The sequence below is a fragment of the Drosophila gunungcola genome, unplaced genomic scaffold, assembly GCF_025200985.1.
Source record: "Drosophila gunungcola strain Sukarami unplaced genomic scaffold, Dgunungcola_SK_2 000077F, whole genome shotgun sequence".
NCBI lineage: Eukaryota > Metazoa > Arthropoda > Insecta > Diptera > Drosophilidae > Drosophila > Drosophila gunungcola.
Window position 1 is genome coordinate 249,920 of NW_026453240.1, and position 19,829 is coordinate 269,748.

General features: G+C 44.6%; 1 protein-coding gene across 1 annotated transcript; it reads right to left on the minus strand.

Annotated features, from left to right (window-relative positions):
• Nucleotides 1–2,265: 2,265 nt before the first annotated feature.
• On the minus strand, nt 2,266–19,723 carry LOC128264743 (cubilin homolog). Its single transcript, XM_053000398.1, is given in 17 exon segments — nt 2,266–2,671; nt 2,771–3,446; nt 4,162–5,058; nt 5,060–5,974; nt 6,626–6,981; nt 6,984–7,116; nt 7,536–9,895; nt 10,399–11,080; nt 11,584–11,948; nt 12,236–12,398; nt 12,745–14,487; nt 14,906–15,586; nt 15,991–16,749; nt 17,166–17,921; nt 18,608–18,791; nt 19,174–19,467; nt 19,531–19,723. Coding segments are annotated over 17 exon segments (11,298 nt in total). The 5' UTR covers nt 19,614–19,723; the 3' UTR covers nt 2,266–2,420.
• Nucleotides 19,724–19,829: the final 106 nt, after the last annotated feature.

Here is a 19,829-nt window from a genome sequence, read left to right on the forward strand (position 1 = left end):
TGCTGTTCTTAGGTGTTGGTAAACGTCCCGATGGCGATATATATCGCAAGAAATTAACTAAAATATATATATATATATAAATATTTATATCGAAACAAATAATTAAGAGCCATTTAAATGTAAAACCTTTTCCAATTTACATTTTTTAATTTTCTTCGCACAGAAAATTAATTTATAAATAAATACTTAATATGTGTAATTTGATATATATCGCAAGATATTGTAAACTGTGTGCATTTATTTATTTTTAAAGTTTGAAGTACATTTATTTATGTCGAAAAAAATAATTAAGTTTCAAACATTTAAATTTAAAAATTTTTTCAATATTATTTGATTAACATATCTTTGAACAGAATATAAATTAATAGATAAATACTTATATATAATGATAAATACTGATATATGCTTAATTTGTTAATTAAAAATATAAATATATTTATTTATGTTGAAACAAAATTTCAATATAATATAATATAATATAATATAATTTATTTATTTATTTATAATATTTTTGTAATTTATTTTTCATAGAAATTACTTTGCATAATTGTGAATACTTTTCAAAGGTTAAACACTTTACAAAACTATAATTATAAAATAATAATAAATTGCGTTTTCTATAAAAAAAGCGATTCTTATCTTATCTTAAAATATACGTAACTACTAAAGCAGAGCTTATAAAATTGTACCTATATATGAATCGTAAGTTTCTTTGTTTAAATTCAGTTTAGTTTGATTGTCGACGAGAAAACAGTTTTTAACATAATGAAAGCCCTATTTCTTTGCTTTTTCTGACGTTTTTGATTTTGGAGGAGCTATCCTTTACTGTTGCGGATTTGCAACAAGAAAATTCAAACGAAAAAGACGAATGTAATGGGTATTGTTTAATTTGTTCAATTTTTAAACCCGATCTCGATTATTTTGTACAGCTAAAACAATCAGGTGATAAGAACGACGAACTGAAGGGCAATATGATACAAGTACTATGGAAAAAACGATTAAGGATTTGCAGAGTCAGTTGGAAATGAATGAAAAGCTTCTGAATGTGAAAAACGAACAAATCCCTAGTCTAAGGAATCAGATAAGTTCGATTGAGACAACTCATTCTGAAGTATCTAATCAGCTTTCGGAATGCCGAAAAACTGATGTCAATTTGAAAATTTCCGAGAGTACAGTGAAGATCAAAGATGAAATCGCGGATCTAAAGAATCATATCGAATCGATTAAGAAAACGATATCTGAAAGATCCGATCGGAAGGAAAATTTAGCAGAAACATGAAGCCTCGAGGCATGGAATCCTTTAAAGTAACATGTGTTTCACCTGCCCCAGGATGGACGGTAATTCAGAGACGTTTTGACGGATCCGAGGACTTTAATCGAATCTGGGAGGACTATAAAAATGGATTTGGGGACATTAAGGGCGAGTTTTTCATCGGACTGGAGAAAATGTACTTGCTTACCAAGGCACAACCATACGAACTTTACATCAAACTTGGAAAAGTTGATGGATCCAGTGGCTACGCTCGATACGATGATTTTAAAATTGGAAGCGAAGCTGATTCATATGAGATTAAAACGTTGGGCGAATATTCTGGTACGGCCGGAGACTCATTAAAAACCATAAGAAAATAAAGTTCAGCACAATTGACCGGGACAATGATCAGAACAAATTAAATTGCGCTAAAAATTACGGTGAAGGTTGGTGGTTCATTGGTTGTGCATACAGGTATGAATATTAAATAAAATCAAACTATTACTTTAACTATAGCAATTTATTTCACAGTTTCTTTAATGGCAAATACTTTAGTGATGGTAAAAGAGAAAGCGTAGAAAGGCATGGAATATATTGGGGCTCCTTTCACAGCTACGACTACGAAATCTCACTTACCTTTGTGGAAATGATGATTAGGCCTAAACCCTTTTAACTACAATTGTACATTTTTAAATAGTTCAATAATTAATAGCCTTGCCTATATGAACGTTTTGATCTTTCGTATGAAAGTTATAGGATATAGAATGAATTTTAAGCCAAATCATTTTTGTAATACTCAATAGAATATTAAATAGAAATGTGAACCAACATTTTTAACAAATCGTTACATAAAAAGCTTTTAAGGCCTGAAAAATATTCAATTTATATAGATGTGTACATTACATTTTAAAATTCGACCTGGTTGCATCTTAATATAAACTCGGAAGAAAGTATCTGAATAAACACTTTGTTTTTTTTTTTATTTTCTTAAAAAAAAAATTGTGTAAGCGTTAAAGAATAGTTCATTATTTGCTTTGGCTATTATAATCATTATTTTCATTGACTATTAAAATCTTTTAGGCCTGAAAAATGTTCAATTTATTGAGATACACATATTACATTTTAAAATTATTGTTATTTGGCTGGCTTTTGAATATTGACTTGGGGATTAACCGCCCAATAAATATCTAGGTACTTGGTAGTTGGAGTAGACCCCGGCGAATCGAATCACCCAGCCGATGCCATCGTAGTTGACCGTCTTGTGGAATCGGACCATCACTTGGCTGCGCTGGCTCTTGTATACCTTGGGGTTGTCCTCGCCACAAAAGCGCTGCATCTCGAGCTCCTCCCCAGACTCATCCCGCTCCAGGATCAGCAGATAGTCCGTGTGGCAGGTGCTCTTCGAGCCCAGGTTGAAAACTGAAAGGTAAGGGGGAAAATGACGTTTACAAATAATATCCATTGGACAAAAAAAAAATGTAAAAACCCTACTCTGTGGGTACTTTTCTCCACACTCACCCTCAAAATTGAGCAGTACTATATTGTTGCTGGGCACTCGGATGTTCCACTGGCACTCGGAGTTGTTGCGCACATTGGCCGGATAGAAGGGATTGGCGAAGACGCCCTGGGTGTTGTAGAACTCTCCGCCGCAGCCGGGACCCCTTTCGGCGGGACTGGCCAGATAGGTGAGGTCCAGGGTGGTCAGAAACGAGCCCGTCTTCATTTGCAGCCGCAGTTCGCTGGCCGAGCTGAACAGGCTCTTGCCCACGTCCACAAAGGAGCAGACGTGCTGCAGGGATCGATTGGTGCTGTCGAAGACGTCCAGGCTCTCCACCTTGCAGTCGTAGGTGCCGAAGACGAGCTCGTTGTAGTACAGACTCAGGGTGTGGTTGGGCGGTGCCCGGATGGTGATGTCGCAATTGGAGGTCTGCGACAGACGCACCCTGCCCTGCAGTCCCTCGTAGTGGCGCTCGGCATTGGAGGTCAGCGACACCTGCACCTGGAATCGGGTCCGCTTCTCCATTCCCTTCGACCGGAACTTCAGATACACCTCGTTGGCATTCGCATAGTACGTGTCCGGCTTCACGTTCCCGCAGTACACGTGCTCCGTGGCGTAGTTGATGAAGTCGTGCCCGGAGGTCTGGCCATTGAAGACCAGCTCGCTGCCGAAGCCCTGCTCCACCAGTTCGGCGTCCTGAAAAATAGATGACAATGGGTATTAATCAAAACCATTTCTTAAATAATAAAAAAAAAATAAAAAAAAATATTAAATAAATATTAAATACCAAAATTACCACTCAATTCATAAATTAAAATATTGTTTAAATCTTGACAATAAACTATTAGAGGCATTTCACTTTCAAATCGAATTTGAGTAAGTAAAGTTAAAGAGTTAAGAAGGTTACTTTTTCGTCAAATCATTTATCCGAACTTAGAAAACGACCAACAATTAGTTATTCATTAAATATTTTAAAGTGCTAAGAATATGATTAAAATGCAGATATTTAGAGAATTGAATCAAAAGTTATAACAGATAAACCGCTCTGAAATAAAATGTCTGTAAAAAAAGTTAAGGGCTTAGAAAGTCATTAAAAATTTCAAAAAAAATCCATCAAAAATTTCAAAGTTAGATTTAAATTTGGTATTTTAGAGCACTGAAAGACAAGCTATAACAGATATAACATGTCAAAATTGGATGCCTGTAAGAAAAGTTGTGGCATTAGAGTTATAGGTTTTTAATCACTATTGAGAATTAAATTAAATTTTTCACATATTTAAAGTAATTCCAAATAAAGTAAAATACATTTTTAAAAACATTGACAAATATTTGTGTTAGGAACAAAATACATGGTTTTACAACGCGTTTTTTTTTGCCAGTGTAAGTTCTATATTTTCGTAGGGACACTCACCTCGCTGTTGTAGATCTTGAGGTAGTCATCCACGCAGCTGCCGTTGGCATCGGGTCCATGGAGATCGAAGAAGAGGAACTGCACACTCAGTGGCACATCGCCCAGGATGCGCCAGTGGCAGGCCACCTCGCTGCCGTAGATGCCGCCCGGCGATCCCACCGGCGACTCAATGGTGACCTGTTTGACTCCGTCGGCGGCCAACTGGTGGCTGGCACGGTCGCAAAGGCGGGGCACCGCGTTGATGGTGAGCTCGAAGCCGGAATCGTTGATCCGCTCGTCGGTGTAGAAGCGCAGGAACAGTGTGTGCCTGGTGGTGATCATCGTCGGCGGCTGATCCTGACCGCAGAACTTGCCAATTAAGTCGGCAAAGGGTCCGGCCCCATCGCGCAGCTCCACGAAATCCTTGCCACAATTCAGCGATTGCTCCACATGAAAACTCTCGAACTGCAAACTGATCTGCTGATCCGAGTTCACCCGAAAGACGATATTACAGTCGAGATTGTGCTCGTAGCCCATGCTGTCCTGGTTGCTGAACTCCCGGAAAGCATAGCGCGTGGAGCCATTCAGTGCGATTTGCTGATCGCAATTTCGCATCACTCGAACCAACGCACTGAATCCCCGCGACGGATGGCGATCATCCGAATAGCTGTGTATGATGCCCCGCTCCTCGGGTATACTGATCACGGGCAGATCCTCGTTGATGTGACCACAGAAACGACCACGTCTTTGCCGGGCATGTGGAATGGGTCCGGAATACAGCTCCACACCATCATAGTCGCAGTTCGTATGCGGCTCGAAGTCAAGCATTTCGAACTTAATGGTGAACTTATGACCCACCGGTGCTGTCAAATACCAATAGCAATCACTGCCGGGTGGCAATTTATTATCCGTATGCTGACGCGGGCGATTGAATCTGTGTCGTTTGGGTTATCATGCCACCGCACAGGCGACTGCTGTAGTTCAGAACGAAGCCGCGACCCGAGAAACTGCTGTCAGTGCGGAAGAGCAGGTTGATCGATTCCTTGGCCCGGTATGTGTGGCCATGTTTCACGCCACAGAGTGTGGTCTGTACGGGCTCCTTGTCCTTGTCCTTGGTGGTAATGGTTAGATTGTCAAACAGGCAAACCGAAATGGGTGACTGTTCCAAATCGAATTGCTCGAAGGTGATCAGTACACCACCCATCGAAGGATTTCCGGGCACAATGGTCCAATTGCATTGCAAATTCTTCTCATAGCCAGTTGGGTAACCCGGACTGGTCAGCTGCTGCGGCCCTTCGTCATCATCGTCGTTGGCGAACAGCAGGCCACCGCAATTGCGCTCGAATTTGGCCAGAAAACCATCGCCCACCATTTGGTCGTCGGAACGGAAGATCAGGCGCAGATACGGCGATGTAGTGTTGATCATATCCGGCGGAGCACGACCGCAAATCCGCTGCAGATCGGTCCAATTGCCAGTGGTGTCATTACGCTGCTGAACGAGAAGATAGTCCTTGGTGCAGCCCGCGCTGTCCTCAATGTAGAAGCGACCATGGAAGGTGAGTCCAATGTGATAGCCCGCCGTGGCCTCCACCTCCCAAATGCACTCCACATTGTTCTTGTACTGCTCACTGAAATCGATGGGCCGATACGGATAGGTCAGCTTGCCGCCGCATCCCGATCCGTACTTGATGGACACGTTGAAGGTGGCGTTGGGCGAGAAGCTATCCGCGTGGTACTCCAGGAACAGACCGCGCTCCACCACTATATTCACAGCGCTGGCCTGGTTGCAAAACACTCCCAGCGATGGCGAGCTCTGATCGGGTCCGTTGTACACCTGCACAGGATAAGAATTTACATCAGTTTTATGAATTTACATCATGTTGGGCTATGGCCAGCAACAGTTTTATGATTCTACACAGCATCTTTGACTATATCCTAACCAAATAATATGGGTTTTATTCAAAAATATCAAGCTGATTGAATAGAAATGTATATAAGAAAAGAATTAACATCAATTTGATGATTTTACATATCACAATTAATACGTTTCTTTGAATATACAAATCTGATTTAATAGGCATTTATATTTGAAATGAATTTGCATCAGTTTAAGGATTTTAATTATTATGTTCCTATCATAGCTAATACGTCATTTCCGAACATAACAATCTTATATAATTGGAATTTATATGAGAAAAGAATATATATATTGATTTGATGATCTGCAATTCTATGTAAATTTTTTCTATTGTTTCTATATAAATCTGATCAAATATCGAAATAATATTTATAATTATGATATTATAATTTAAACTGATGGTATGATATTGAAATAACATTTACAAAACTAACCAAAAAATAATATATTAAAATACTATATTACGGGTATACTAAAGCTTATTCGGTTAGCAGTGGGATTTGAACCTGGACCTTTTTAACTGTAGTTAGGTAGTTAGGAAGTATGTGAAAGAAAAGGCAACCTTACATTGAGGAAGTGGTGCTGACAGGGGGATTCCTCGGATCCTGCTGCCGGAGCCGGCGTGGGCAGGTTGACCTGCAGCGACACCTCCAGCTGGATGTCCTGGGGCATCACCTCGTCCTCGCCGCCGGCATCCAAATAGGGTCCAATGGCCCAGGCACAGTCGATGGCCCCCACAATCGCCTCCATTCCCGATGGCTGTTGCACCGTCATATTGTCGCCCGGTTCCAGAAAGATACCGCCTCCGCAGTTCTGCATGCTGTAGCCCAGCACGAGATTGGACAACGAGTTGCGGGTGGTGCCAGAGACGACCAGTTGGAGGGGGAAGGGCACCCGGATGGATGGCGGCAACTTGCCGGGAGTGGCGGCGCATAGTTGCAGAGGATTCGCTGCATCAAAGCCTCCTCGTGGTCCAAGCGGTTCATCTTGAGCGGCGAGAGCAGCGAGCAGAGATGCGAATTCTGCATCATCACGGAGGTTGTGTTGTACTGCTTCACCTGCAAGGAAGATGAATTGATCATTTTCTAGTGGATCATCATTCACTCGTGAATGAACTCTTGTTCGTTTGCTTTGCTTGTTCATTGGCTCTCTTCTTCATTGGCTCTCTTGTCATTGGCTCTCTTTTTCGTTGGCTCTCTTGTTTCCTTGATCTCTTGTTCATTTGCTCACTTCTCTTTTTGCTTGCTTGTTCACTTTTACATTCGCTTTGCTTGTAACTTGCCCACAAACAATTCATATTAAAAAGAACTCTTCATGAACAAGTCAGCAACTTAATAAGAAGAGACCCCATAAGCAGGGGAGCAAATGAATGATAGAGAAAGTGATTCATTCAAATCATCAAATTCAAACAAATGAGCCGATGAGCCGATGAGCAATGAACAACAGTTCATCATGTTCATTTGTTTACCGAACTCACCTGAATCAGGATGGTGTGGTTGACCTCCGGTCTGATACTGTAGCTGCAGTGCACGGGATTGCTGACATTATCGCGCCTGAACTCCATCTCCTTGGCGACGTTCTGCTGGAAGGCGAAATGCGGGCACGAACTGGTCCCATAGGCACTGAATCGCAGCTTGACGCCACGACCGTGGCCAATGGGCAGCAGGAAGGTGTCGATGCCCATTGTGTTGTCCGAGGATATTAGCTCGGCGGGCGGATCATTGTTGTACCGTCCCAGGATGGACTGCATCCGATAGTCGTTGGCCACGGTGAGTCGACCATGGAAGGTCATCAGGCCGCCGATGCCGCCATAGTTCCTGCCACCCGCACCCGAATTGAAGTCGAGTATCTCCAGGCGCACCCTCCTGCCCTTGGGCACTTCCAGCCACCAGACGCAGTGCACCGGACGGGGCACACGCACCGGGTAGCCGGGTGTCTGGAGGACGCCCATCGAGGCGCGTATCGTCTCACCGCAACGCGAACCCAGCGAATTGTAAACGAAGGCAAAGCCCTGACTCTCCGCCGGAATGCCGTCCAAAAAGCGATACCGGAACACTATCTTGTTGGTCTCGCCCATCAGGTGATGCCCATCAACACCGCACATCATTAGGGTGTCCACGATGCGCTCCTCACCATCCAAGCCGAAGGCATCGATCTCCTCCAGCAGCAAGTGGTGGCGCTGCGAGCAGCTGCCATTGGCCAGCTTGGGTATGTCCATATGTGTGATGGTCATGTCGATGGTGCTACCCTTCTCCAGCTCAATGGTGTACACACACTCGTCCAGCTGCTTGATGGCCCGGTGAACCTGGAGGAGTTCGCGCGGCGGAGAGGCTATTGTGCCCTCGGGACTGGAGAAGAAGCCGCCGCAACGGGCCAACTGCACGCTGGCATTGAAGCCCTTGTGCGGTTCCGAGACATCCGTGTAGTAGCGTATCCTCAGCTGATTGCCGGTGGAGTATTGGGTATCCGGCTTGCGACTGCCACAATAGCGACCAATTTCCGGTTTCAGCTCCGTACTGCCATCGTTCACGAGGACAAACTCCCGCTGGCAGTCCTTGCCGCCCTCCTCCGCCTCCACCAAATCGAAATCGCCCTGGAAATGCAACATTATGCGATGTTCCGGCGGCGCCTCCACAATCCAAATGCATTCCGAGTGTGGGTGTGGCAAATTGGGATAGTAGGGTGTTGTTATGGTCTGCGTATCCTGACCAACAGTCAGTTGTATGCGAGCGGAGCAGGCATGACTCAGCTCCTCGAAGCGGAAGGTCATCAGGGAACGGGATAGCGGGGTGAAGTGGAACTTCACATAGGCCCGATTCGAACTGGTCTCCAGTACTTCATGGGCCACATCCTCGCAGTACTTGCCACGACCCAAGAAGGGTGAGTCTTCGTCGTTGCCATTGCGTAGCAGTAGGTAATTGCTGCAGTCATGGACATTGCCCGCATTGTTGTTGTTGTTCTGCAACTGGAAGTCGGGGAAGTCCAGCTTGATGCGCCTGCCCTGACGCACCTTCAAACGCCATATGCAGTCCTGCGTTTGGGAGCCGCCGCCAGCGCGTAGCAGCACGTCCGTGATGTTGACCTGACCCCTGGACGCCGTAATCTCCGAACCGCACATGGTGCGCACAATGCCATTGAATCCGGTTTTGTTGATACTACTGTCCGTGACGAACTCCACCCGCAGGTAGGGCTGCCCGTGGAAGACCCGCGCCTTCGTTTCGCTCGGCAGGGAGCACAGTTTGGCCAGATCCGACCAGTTATGCAGATCGCCACTGCTCGAAATGCGCACATAGTCCGCTATGCACTCGTTTTCCCCGCCAAATACCTCCAAGTCCAATTGACTGAGCTGCAGAACGGCATGCACGGCCGGATTGGATGGGACCAGGCTCCAGGCGCACTTCAGACCCAGCTCGTAGCCATTGGGATAGCCCGGCGAATGGAAGCCAATCACCGAGCGATCGATGGTCACCAACTGCTGGCCACACAATCGCGTCTGCTCCTCGGCCGTGCGATTGGAGCGCAGTGCCTCCTTGGACAAACGCTGCCAGGTGAGCTTGAAGGGACCTCTCTTGGCCGTAAAGTACAGCACATTCGTGCTGGAGCGAATGGGTGCCTGCACATCCGCTCCCCACGCAATGCGTGCCCCAATGTCCGAATAGCCGTCGTAGAAGCTCAAGTGCGGCTGGTCCAGATCCCTGAGGTGACGCACTTCCAACACCACCACGTACTCCTTGTCCACGGTGATGCGCCAGCTGTACGGCTGCGTGTCCTGGAACTTGCTCGGGTAGTGCGGTGACTCAATGATGCCATCAGTGCCGTTCAGCTCGTTGTGGTGCTCTAAATGATTTAAAAAAAAAAAAAAACATAAGAACGCGAATTCTTCAGAACAAAGTGATTCCACAAAGGAATTTATTAAATCGAATCATGTTAGAAAATCGGGAGCAACGTTCTGTAACTGGACTGATAATTAAAGAAGTGATAAATGACATAAAGCCCATGGATGTTAATGCACTAAAATTAATGTTTTTAAATAAAAATATGAACGCGAATTCTTCAGAACAAGATGATTTCACATATCGATGTCTTTATCGATGTCGAGTTTAATGAAAGCAAAAGTCGGAGTTGGGCGTTATTGCAAGCACTTGAAGTATTAAAAACGCGAATTCTTCAGCAAAAGATAATTTCACAAAGGTCTTAATAAATGTATGCAATCGAAATTATTAAACGAAGTTTGCGAGTTATTGCATGCACCCCAAATAATGTTTCTTTCAACTAAAAATAACAACGCGAATTTTTCAGAACAAGATAATTTCAATCTGGATTTGGAAAGCAATACTCACCGTAATTGTAGGAGGCCAGGAATCCCTCGCCCACATTGTCGTCGTCGCTCTTGAACTTCATCCAGATGGAGCCGCGCGAGTGAATGGCCCCGGGCACCTCTGTGCCGCAATATACCCCGATGAGCTTACCCCTCTCCGAATCCTCGCGCACCTCCAGATAATCGCGATTGCAGCCCTCCGACCTCTCCATGTCCATTGACTCCAAGGTGAGACTCAGGGAATTGCCCACACTGGCCTCCAGAATCCAGATGCACTCGATGTTCGGCGGATACGAGCCGGGATAATACGGCGAACTGAACCGACCGGACAGGGCGTTGTACAAGCTGCCACACGACGTGTCCATGGTCATGTAGTGGCCCTCGAACTCCTCCACCAGCTGCAGCGGCACACTGATGGTCAGCGCCTGGCCATTGGAGATCAAGGCCGGCGGATGGGAGCGACAGTAGCGGAGGCGTGGTGTGCCCACCGCCTCCACACCCTCGTAGATCTTCACGCCCACCGGCATGCAATCGCCCTCCGTGGGATATAGGCTATTGGCACCATCGCGCAGCTTCACATGGGTGGGCGTGAAGCTGACCCGCTTGTTGGCCTCCTGAGCCTGGAGCACCCACAGACAACTCTCGTTACGCGGCGCCTGTCTCGCCATCTGGATGTACTCGAAGTCCGTGTCATCGATTATTATCTGGCAAGAAACGATGGTAAAGTACATTCAATAATAAATTAAATAATATTATTTTGACCAGTGCAATAAATATAAGCTTAACCTTCTCGCACTAGGATAGTAAACAAAAAAAAAAAAATTAAAAAAAAAAAAAAATCAATTGGGTTTTAATTAACTTCAAACAACTCTTCAACAATGCCAAATAGGCTGTAGTAATGCAAAATAATTGTATATATACAAAAAAAATATTTTTCCCGTCATAGGTATTGAACTCGGTTCGACCTACTTTGTCAATTAAGAATACAATGTAATGACTGTAACTTTATACAACTCTTCACCTAAAGCTATACTGTCAAATAAAAAAGAAAATATTAAACATATTTATACATTCATAAAAAAAAATTCTCATAGGTATTGAACTAAATTATAACTTATATTTATTATTATTATAGGAGACCTTCGTTAAGCAAATTTTCGTTCGGAAATTGTCTCTTTTTTCTTAAAAGTTTTACTGGAAAACATACCGTTTGGCCACAGGACTCGTGGAAGTGAAGGCGGAAGCCCTTCCTTGTGACGGAGTCATCGCTGACGAATCGCACCACTGCCAAATTGGTGGCGGACATCAGCAGGGTGTTCTCCTCCTTCAAATCACCACAGAGCTTGAACAGCCTCCGACCCTCCGTGTCGTCCTCGGCCAGATCGTAGCCCTCCAGATAGTCCCAGGCGCAGTCGTTGCCCAACTCTAGTTCCAGGTCCTGCATCTCGAAAACGATCTTGTGATGGGGCGACACCTCCACCTGCCACTCGCAGTGGCTGTTTATCGGATAGCCCAGCGGGTAGTTGGGCGATTCGATCACTCCGTTGCGGGTTGAAATTTTGCCACCACAAGCTAGGATAAAGTGAAAAGGGTAACCAGTAAGGCGGTGACTTTATACCCCATAGTTATGTTGCAATACCTTGTTCCTTATTATAAAATATTTATATTGGATAATCATAAAATTCAAGAATTTTCTGTTTTAATATAAATTCTTTTTCGATCACAAAGAAAAAAACCTTTTCCATTATTGAGGGTTTTTGCTTAAAAAAGCTACGTATTTTCAAAAAAATAAAACCGGAATATATATCATTTATCATTTAAATACTTAGAAAAAGTGCAAGGGTTTTCCATTTACTCACATGCTTTCACAGTTCGATAGCTGGCTGAGAAGCCTCGTCCATTGTGGGATTCGTCCGAGGTAAAGCGCACGTGCATCCGGTACCCGGAACTGGTTAGCACCAACTTGTCCGTAGAGCCACAATGACGTTCGTGGGTTTCCGCAATGTCTTTATGATTGGAAACCTGAAATTATTTAATTAGTATTAAAAAAGATCTATATTTATATGTATTCAATTATCTATGTAATCACAGAACTACAAAATGTCTAAGTTAGTTATAATATGGTATAAGTTTATTTTTATTGTTTTATATTATGTTGGGCATACACAACAAAATGGATATTCAAATTTCATTTACAAAAAAAAAAAAAATTAAATTATATACTTTCAATAATCTTCTTAATTGCTGCACTATAAATTACTATAGTAATAATATGGAATTATTTAATATTATTGATATATATATAAAAGGCAGTAGACAACAAAATATAACTTAAAAATTATTAAAAAAAAAAAAATATCAAACCCACCGTTAGTGCATCCTTGGTGCAGTTGAGACTCTCCTCGAGATCCAAGTTGGTAATCGTCAGCTCGACGGTTCTTTCCGGTTTGACAGTGATTAGCCAGTAGCACTCCACATTGTTGGGATACATATTTGGGTGGTTGGGTGACTTGAACGAACCACTGTCGCCGCGCAGCTCCTCCAGACAACCATCGATGCGGTAGTCCAGCTGGAAGTTCACAGTGCTGGCATTGTGGATGACAGTCAGGACTTCTCCGCTGGCATTCACTGCTCCTGGGCCGACTATCTCCTGGACCTTCCTGCCATCCGCAATATACAATCCTTTGGGAATATCAGCGGTTCCCATGTGCTCCTCATGCCGCTCCCAATGTGAGACCTCCAGGCGAATGCCATTCCCCTTGGGGGCACGTATCGTCCAGCTGCAATTGACGGGTATGGTCTCCCAAAAGGGTTCCATGTAGTTCAGACTCTCGATGGAACCCCACGTGGCCGTTAGATTTCGCACGCAATTCGCATTGAAGGCCATGCGGAATCCTCGCAGAGCAGTGCTCGAATCGGAATCGAAGGTTACGGTCACCTCACTGGACTCCATTTGAATGAGCCGATCTTTGGGATCATCCAGTTCCTTGCAATAAGTTCGTTCGGCCATCTGATTGGGTTTCCTGCTGCCCGTGAAGATCTTCACACTGTCGTAGTAGCAATTGCTTAGGCTCTCCAACTGCAGGTCCTCGAAGGTGAGCGAAACACCCGATCCGGGATGCATTTTGATCCACCAGTCACAGTGGATCGAATGGGGATACGGATTGGGGTAGCGTGGTGAGCTGATCACGCCCGTATTGGAGCGTATATGACCACCGCAACCGAAGGCAAAGACGCGCCATCGCAGCCGGAAACCGTGACCACTGATGGCGGCATTCGTGTGAAGGATCAACCTCATCTCATGCGTATGGCTGGGTATCCTGGTGGGTATATTCCGACCGCAAAAGCGTCCAATGAGCGGTGAATCCGTGTTGGCGCCATTCCTTATCTCCAGATAATCCGAACTGCAGTTGCTCGACAATTCCAGGTCAAAAAGGTCCAACTGAATCTCCAGCAGTTGACCCATTCCGCCGGTCAACCGCCAATCGCAGTGCAAATTGTTCGAATAGTTGGCGGGGAAATCCGGCGAGGTCAACTCACCACTGTTCGCATGCACGTGTCCGCCACACTGTGCGGGCTCCTCGAACGTGAAGACCAATTCGAAGCCGCCCTCCGAATAGCTGTAGTCCGAGACGAACTTGACCACCACATGGCCTGCATGGACGATCAGGTCTTCGGGCACACGGCTATCACAGTATTTGGCCAAGGGTTTGGCCTTCTCATCGCCCGTCTGGGCATTCAGACTGTCGTAGATCTCCAGATAGTCGAAGCTACACTCCAACGAACCCTCCGTGCTGAAGCTCAGCCAGTGCAAACGGACGGCCTTGTGGGCCGGCACCACAATCACCCAGTAACAGGAGGCGTCCGAGGCATATTCGCCGTCCGAATCGACGGGCATTCGGATGTGGGTACCCGACTTGTAGAACACTCCCCCGCAATGGTCGCTTCCCACGGGCGGATAACTCCACTCCAGCTTCACGCCACGTCCCGTGCTCCTCGCATCCGTCGTCAGTTGGATAACCAGATCGTTGGTCTCGCTGACAATCGTTTTCGGCGGCGGATTCTTGTCACAGTAGGGCCCCAGGATCCGGCGATTCTTTCCGTCATTGAACTTTGAAAATTTATGGATGGATTAACAAAACGCAATTTGCAGAAACAATTATTATTATTTTTTTTTTTTTTTTTAAGTAAAACTTGTGAGTAAGGGGTTATACCCACTTGTAATATTGAATACCTATTGGGAAAAGGATTTACATAAGATAAGATAACTGTATAAACGAAACGCAATTTGCGTAAAGAATTCATAATCTGTTTTTTTTTTTTTTTTTTTTTTTAAAGAAACATTTCTGAGTACTGGTTAAAACGATTCAGAAGTGACGATTTCGACCCAGAAGACAAGGAAACGTGTGGTCAGACAAAAAGTTGTTGTCAAACGCAAAAAGATATTGTAAAACCCCTCAGAGTTTAAAAACAACGATTGAAAATCGGTTCATATTATAGGTCATGGGTTAAAAAGGTTTAAATCTCACCCTCAAATTGGTGGTCAGACATTCATCGTCGTCGTCGTCGCCGCTGCTTAGCTGAAAATCGATCACCTTTAAGCTGATCAAGCTTGTGGTCGCAATTAACGTAAAGGGGCACATGCGATCGACCCTGGTGACATTATTGGGATATCCCAACGAGGCGATCGTTTTGGTGGCATCGTCTATTATCCAGTTACAGGCCAAACGGTATTGCAGCTCAAATCGGCCAGCACGGCCATAGAACTTCACTCTCAAGCGATTGCCTTGGGAGACTTGGGCCGGTGGTTTGCGGGGCGCATTGGGTCCGCAGTACTTCTGGTGCATAATGTCACCATCGGGGTTGGGTTCCCAAATCTCCAGGCAGTCCAGTGGCCCCAGCTCCAGACTCCCAAACGTAATTTCTACCGCCTCGCCCAAGGCCAGTTGGATTTCGTATTCGCAGGAAATGCCTTCGGGTTCCGCATAGTCCAGCGTTGATTCGGTAATAGTACCCTGCTTGGTGGTGTAGGTGCCTCCGCAGCCGGGCAAACCCTCCTCCGTGGAATAGTGCAGCTGGAAGCCCGTATCGCTGCCCTCTGCATCCGAGTGGAACTGGATCTCCGCCTGGTGGGTGGGCAACAGCAACGGTGCCGGCGCTCCGGTGGTGCAGTACTTGGCCAACTCTCGTCCGGAAATGGTGTCCGTGATCTGGAGGGAAGGGGTATTCAAGATTAACAGGAGATAACAATAATCCACATATTTAAACAAATCTAAAAAAAAAATATTCTCAAATGTAATATATTAATATAATGTAATTGGGTATTGAACATTAATAAAAAAAGAAAAAAAAAATTCATCAAAATGTTTTTTTTTTTATTAAAAAATAATTTTTTTTCCCACAAAATTTAAATGATATGTTAGCATATTTGTATTGCAATAGTCATCTGTAAGAGTATCAATAAAAAATTAAACCCTAAAATGGCAAAACTCTTATATCGGATTTGATTTTTTTTATGTGGTTAACTCAAAAATATTTTTTTTCATTTCAGTAGGCAAAATGAAACCGAACAAATAGCACAGGGTGGTTTTGAACCCCTCGAAATGGCACTTACCTGCACATAATCGAAATTGCAATTGGCATGCTCTTCCAGCTGCAGACTGAAGAAGGTCAGTTTGATGCGCTTGTTTTTGGGAGCCACTAGTTGCCACTGGCAGTCGCGATTCTTGGGATAGTTGCCCGGCGAACCGGGCGAGGCGAGGGTGCCATGGGTGTCGAACTCGAGGCGACCACCGCACTGCGGCTGCATCGAGTTCCAGCTGAGATCGAATCCCTCCTTGGCCGTCGAGTTGTCGGACCGGAACCAGAGGTACAGCTGATTGCCGGAGGAGACGATGTTGCCGCCGTGTGGCAGATGGCTGCCACAATAGCGTCCGATGATCTGGGCTGCCGCCGATCGGCCGTCGTTGATCTGGAGCCAATCGAACCGGCACTCGGTGGCGTCCTCCACGTCGAAGCTGTGGAATGTCACATTGACCACCAGCGATTCGTTGGTGCGGATCACCCAGGCGCATTGGGCATTGTGCTCGTATCCGGTGCCCTCCGGCGGGTACCGCAGTCGTCCGCTCGGCGCACTCAGCATCCCGTTGCAGCTGCTGAAACGCGTCTCGCAGAGTCGACCCCTGTAGCCCGGTGTACACTGGCACACGAAGTCGTTTTGGCCACCCGTCACCGTCTGGCGACATCGGCCTCCGTTCTTGCAGGGATGCAAGTCGCAGGGACTCGGCACCGGCTCGCAGATCGGCAGGCGGAAGCCACTGGGACATATGCAGGTGAAGTTCGAGGGTCCGGCGTCCAAGCAAATGCCATCGTTCTATTGCAACCAGGAACAACCATAGTCATTATTAGTTTTACTTTAGGCATAGAAATATTATTTTTCGATTTGTATTGTACTCTTCTAAAATAATCATTAATCATCATAATTAATCATTAAAAAATTGAAAAAGAAACCTGGGAACGTAGATATTATGCTTTTCAAACATAATGATTATTGTAGAGAAAAAATCATAATTTTTAAAAAAATAAAAAAGCAAATAAAATAGAAACCCTAACTAATCAATATTTTTGATTAAACAAAGCAAACAAAATAAAACTTGAAAGAAAATGATTCTTTTTGATAAAAAGTAAATAAAACCAATATACTTTTGGCCACCTAAATAACAGATTTACAACCCCTTCAAATTCCAGTGACCATGACCCTGAAGTAAGGGTAGGCAATATAAGGCTTACCAGGCAGGGACTTCCCAGGCAATTGGTGGTCGTGCCATTGACGCAGCCCATGAGGCCATAGCCAGAGCCGACCATGCCCACTGGACAACGGCAGGAGGCGGTGCCGGAGATCACGAAGCAGCTGGCTCCCGGATAGCAGGGATTGTTGCCCGCCGGGCAGCTTCTCGGCGGCTGTCCACCACTTTGGGCATCGAAATCCTGGGCACTCCGCTCACACTTTCGGCCATCACCCGTCCAGCCCAGCGGACACTCGCCGCAGTGATACGAACCGTAGGAATTGATGCAGTCCACCTTGGGACTGAGACTGCAGCCCCCGTTGTTCGTCTGGCACTCGTCCACGTCGCGGCAGCTCACCCCGTTCCCAGTCAGGCCGGCTGCACAGGGGGCACAGGTGAAGCTGCCCGGCAGGTTGATGCACTTGGTGGAGCAGGGCGTGTGGGCCGCCGTATCGCTGCACTCGTCCACATCCTCGCCACAAACGGGCGTCAGGCCATTGGTCTTCCAGCCCGGCTCGCACAGGCACCGATAGCTGGCATCGTCGGAGCTGGGCACACAGGATCCGTGGCCACACAGCTCCCAGGCACTCGACTGCGAGCAGTCCGCCTTGCGCTGGCTGCAGTGCATCCCATGCCAGCCCGGCTGGCACAGGCAGCTGTACGATCCGAACTGGTTCTGGCACTGGCCGCCATTCTGGCAGCCCAGATCGGTGCCCTCGTACAGGGCGCACTCGTTAACGTCCACCTCGCATTTGGTGCCCTGCAAGAGTGCAACATCAAAATATGTTATCAATGTCATGTTATTTATATACTGCACAAGTATACTTTTAATATAATATCAATATATTATAAAAAAATAATAATCTATAGAATTCGCGTAACCATTTTTCCATTAATTTTAGTTTAATTCATTTTTTTGTTCTACCTTTTAATAAATAAACCTACTTAACTACGTGGCCAGCTGAATCTAAAGAACTCGCGTTGGTACTTTTCATTAATTTAAATTAATTAAATTTTTTTTTAATTTTTCAATTATTTATTTAGTATGAAAATAACTAAAAGGGACTATAAAAAAAATATTTCAGTTTAAAATTAAAAGCGTGTATATCTTGTTAGTCCTGACCAACATATTCCTAAGTGATTTATTTAATTTTATCTGCTAGTGTATTTTCTCTTTATTTTTTCATGTGCTGAAGAATGGGCGTCTTGAGTTTATTTTTATAAAAGGATAGAATAGATACATTTTTTTAACGAAGTTCTAAATTGCAAATATTAATTATAATCAATTTTATAAGAAAAAAGATTTAAACGATAATCATTGACTTTTTTTTACTTATTGGTGTAGATCTCTAGTGGACACCACTTCCGACGCCCCTAAATACTCCCCCTTTTCTGTGTTATCAAGGGGAATTTATTTAAATTGAATTGTATTGTATATATACCCACCTCAAAGGCCGGCCGGCATTGGCAGCGAAAGCCATTGAAGGTGTTGTAGCAGGTGCCTCCATTGTCGCAGGGTCCACTTGCACAGCTGTTCGTCTCAATCTGTGTCTTCAAACGATCCACCCGGTTCTCCACCGCCCTAAGTCGCGTCTGGAAACGCCGCATCAGGGCCAACGATCCGCGAGTCCTGTCCCAAGACAAAACCAGCATCAACATTTTTAACATTTTACATTTTCTTTTTAATTTGTTGATTAATTACAAACTATCTTTATATTATGCATACTTCTCATTCCATTGTCTTCTTTCTAACTATTATTTTCAAGTTGTCTAGGATTATATAGTAAACTTATACAGTAGGTATTAATTCCCCTTATATTTTATTTTTGATTTGTTGATTATATCATATGCTCAACTCCTTCGTGACAATTCGATTTTTTTCACGTAATATAAGCATTATAATTGCTTAGCATATTTAAGAATAGCCATACAAACTCGTATCCCAAAATTCGCCAGTCGAACTCCAACAGTTTCAGAGATCTGAATAGGTTTACTCATAAGTTAATGCTCACCTGTTCTGCTGCAATCGTAGCTTATCATTTAAGCCATTGGGTCCAAAGGCTCTCCGTTGGAAATCAGACAACTGATCGGAAAGCTCTCTCACATCCACAAAATCCTCGGCGGTGTTCCATTCATCCTTGGCGCCGCCGGATCGCTTTTTGGCACCACTGCTGGCCGTTAAAATCTCCATCACATCGTACTCATCGTTGATCGTGAGCCGTGAAATTCCGTTCAGTCGAAAACTGATATTGCGATTGGCTCCGGACTCGAAAATCAAATTCCCATCTTTGCTTATAATTTTGGGCCTAAAAATGGGCGGTATCAAAATCTACACTGAAGAAACTATTTTTTTTTTCGTTAATCCTTACGAGTTGACAAAACATTCGACCCAAGGCCAAATGTTTGTAATGAGAAGGATGGATAGGATTCTGCTTCCCGCAGATCCGTTCATTTCGTCACTTTAAAAAACAACTTAAAACAAAAACTTCAACACCAGAAAAAAAAAATAATAATAAGATCCGATCCGTTGGAATATCAATGTCAGACTGTGCTGCTGCCGGCGTTCACTGCATTTCAGATCAACTCTTTATGGTGCCAGGGGCGTTTCCAGAAAACGCCCATTAAACCCATTCCCCATTGCCATGAAAATAAAATAAAATAGAAAATA